Source organism: Poecilia latipinna, unplaced genomic scaffold (assembly GCF_001443285.1).
Source record: "Poecilia latipinna isolate Pla-1442-1.1 unplaced genomic scaffold, P_latipinna-1.0 Scaffold1400, whole genome shotgun sequence".
NCBI lineage: Eukaryota > Metazoa > Chordata > Actinopteri > Cyprinodontiformes > Poeciliidae > Poecilia > Poecilia latipinna.
Window position 1 is genome coordinate 33,547 of NW_015114016.1, and position 3,010 is coordinate 36,556.

The 3,010-nt window shown below is 39.4% G+C and overlaps 1 protein-coding gene across 1 annotated transcript in view; it reads left to right on the forward strand.

The window, feature by feature from the left end:
* The window catches only part of qsox2 (quiescin Q6 sulfhydryl oxidase 2), a 30,823-nt gene that overhangs the window by 12,746 nt on the left and 15,067 nt on the right, over positions 1 to 3,010 (forward strand). The window contains exon 2 of the mRNA XM_015056681.1: positions 2,935 to 3,010. Coding sequence (XP_014912167.1) covers positions 2,935 to 3,010 — 76 coding nt within the window. The remainder of the gene's footprint in view (positions 1 to 2,934) is intronic.

The following is a 3,010-nucleotide window of genomic DNA, read 5'->3' on the forward strand; positions in this document are numbered from 1 at the left end:
TNAAGCAAATTAAGCAATAAGCTAGATTCAATAACTAAGACTCCAATAGAAATATGGAACACAGTAATTGATCACTATAAATTAGAGAAGGAAACAAGGAGTTTGAGCTGGTTTACTTGGGACCCAAGGTTCAAACCAGGAATTTATGATAAATGTTTCAAACAGTGGGCAAATAAAGGTATTACAGCAATGTGTAAATTGGTTGAAACGGGCAAACTGCTGAGTTTTAATAGCTTAAAGAAAAAATATGAATCGGAGGACCAAGACCAGTATAGATACTTGCAAATAAAAGATTATTATGAGAAAGAGATAAAAACCAGCGTAAGTAAAATAATAGAGATGTTTCATAAGACCTATGAGGGAAATTTCAGCACTGTACCAGGGATGGCAGGCAGGAAGACAGCTACTATGTACATTAAAGAAAAATGGGAAGAGGAACTGAAGGAACATAAAAGCGGGGAGGAATGGTTTAAAATCTGTAAAATGCAGTGCACAGCCACCTGCTCCCGTGTGTGGAGGGAATTTAATTGGAAAAACATGATTAGATTTTCCATAACCCCAAAGATCAGGACCAGGATGGTCTCCAGTTCACAGCCATGCTGGAGACACATATTCTGGTCCTGTGAAAGCTAACCACACACTGGCATAATGTTTGTCTTATTTTGAAAAACATATTGGGATATGGAATACCCAGATCATGTAAAACACTCTGCCTGGGATGCCTCACACAGGACGTCATTCAAAAGGATGATGAATGTCTGATAAAAATATGACTTTATGGNTGCCACTTTTATAACCAGTTAAATATGGACATGGATGTTTAACATTGTATATGAAGATGAATTATTGATGCCTCTCCACTGTATCTGTTCAGAAATGTTCAATAAAAAATAAGTATTAAAAAAAAACCGCACCCACCTTTCCTTTATTAATCCTAATTTGCCTGTTGGCTCCATAAATACATATGAATGTAAATTAGCATAAATACCCGGAAGTCTGTCCCCACGCGAGGCAGTAACCATGGCAACGGCCTGGTTTGTAGTTATTATAACAATAATAACTATATATTTTATTTAAAAGGTGCTTTGAGGGCACATAATGTCACCTCACATAAATAAAATACATTTTAAAGAAAAAAAATCCAAATTAATAAAATAAAACAAAGAGATCTAAGTGCCTGAACAGCAGCAGTTCAGCCGGGATTTAAAGAGTCAGAGGGCCTGTGGGGGAAACTGGACGTTTATTAGTAGAATCATGTGAATAAGTTGTACATTTACAGAATTAAGATGCTTTATGTCCATAAGGCGCTTTCACAAAGCGGGCGGCTGGATGGCTGCAGCTGGACCGGTACCGGTACCGCTCGGCTCCTTCTTTAAGTTTTGCTCAGAGATCCAGGATGATCAGTCTGGATGAATCTAAACACCAGTAAACAATCAGATCAATATGATCTCTGATCAATCCTCCCTCTGCTCTCCATCAGAGCCAAAGCTCCACATTTACGGCTCACCTGGATGCAGCTACTGATATCCGTGTGACTGCAGACACACCTGGATCACCTTAAATAATCAAACCTGTTGATTAGTTTTACTCAGCAGGTTGGAGTTAATCTGCTGAGCCTGTTTCCTGTTTTCAGTGAGAATGAAATGACCCCATAGATGCATTTCGGCTCACAGATCAATGTGTTACATCTCTATGAGACACAAACTGAGGAAAAGTGCCATTTACACTCTAGCGAGGTTTTCACATCCTTTTATTTTTATTTTGTGTTCGTGTTAGCTTATTGTCTGAGGATGAATGGGTTCAGTTTCATCGTTTAACAATAAAATATTAAAATCATGAAAAACATTGGTTTGGTGCTTCTTGGTCTAAATAACTGAGTGTAGTCAGACTTCAGTGTATTTAGGTGAGTTTTGACGCTTTGTGGTTTGATATTGTCCACAGAAAAAGTTTGTGTGGCTGCTGCACATTTTCACCCAGCGAAAAACTCTGTGTATATTTACGCTAACTTTGACACAACGTTCATTTTTATACATGCTNTGGTAACATTTCCTCTTCATTTGCCAAAGTTATGAAAGGGGAAACAAATATTTCAGCTGCTAATCAGTAATTTTCTCAGGGGAACATAGTTTTGCACAAGACCGGTCTTGAGTACTACAACACTAAAAACAGCAGCTGTTCAGTCAAAAGGACTGAAAAACCTGCAATCAGTACAATAATATTTAACAGTAAGGCTCTCAGCCATAAATTATACAGGAGTCAAATAAATCTCACAACACAGATATCAAATAATGTCAAGAAGAAAAGGAAACAATCATTAAAGTCAAAAGCATCAAAATAAACAATCATGAGTTACTGAATCAAGACTAATGCTGATTGGCTCGCTGATTAATGCTGGCTCTGATTGGTTGTTTCTGATCATGCTGAGTAATTCTGAAGGGAGGAGGCAGAGGAGATCAGCTGCAGGCTGTGAAGTGAAATACAGGTGATTGGTTTCGGTGATCAGCAACAAGAGAAAGTGATCAGCGATCAACGATCATACACTTTTTCACGGAAATCGGATGATTATGACCAGCGGCCGATCGGCTCACATCTAGAGATATGATGTGTGAAACGATGAAGAGGAAATGAAAGCTTCAGTTCTGATGGTTCTGATCTTACCTGTCAAGTCTCCCGTTTTGGCTGGGAAACTACCATTTTTTACCCCCCTTTCCTGCTGTACTCCCTTAAATATCCCGGATTGTGCCACCTCCCTCTTGTTAGTTGCTCTCCCAGGTTTTATGTGTGGTATACAATACCCTCCTTCAGTTCTTATATTAGTCCCCCAGTCCTATTACGTTACTCTATGTTCCCCCCCCCCACACCCTGGATATATCTCCTATTCTGTAGACCAAAACGTGACAGGTATGGTTCTGATTGGTTCTGATTCTGTCTCAGATTGGCATGAGGCCATCGCTGTGGCTGTGTTGGACTGCGCTCAGGAGGAAAACTTTGAGGTCTGCAAAGAGTTCAG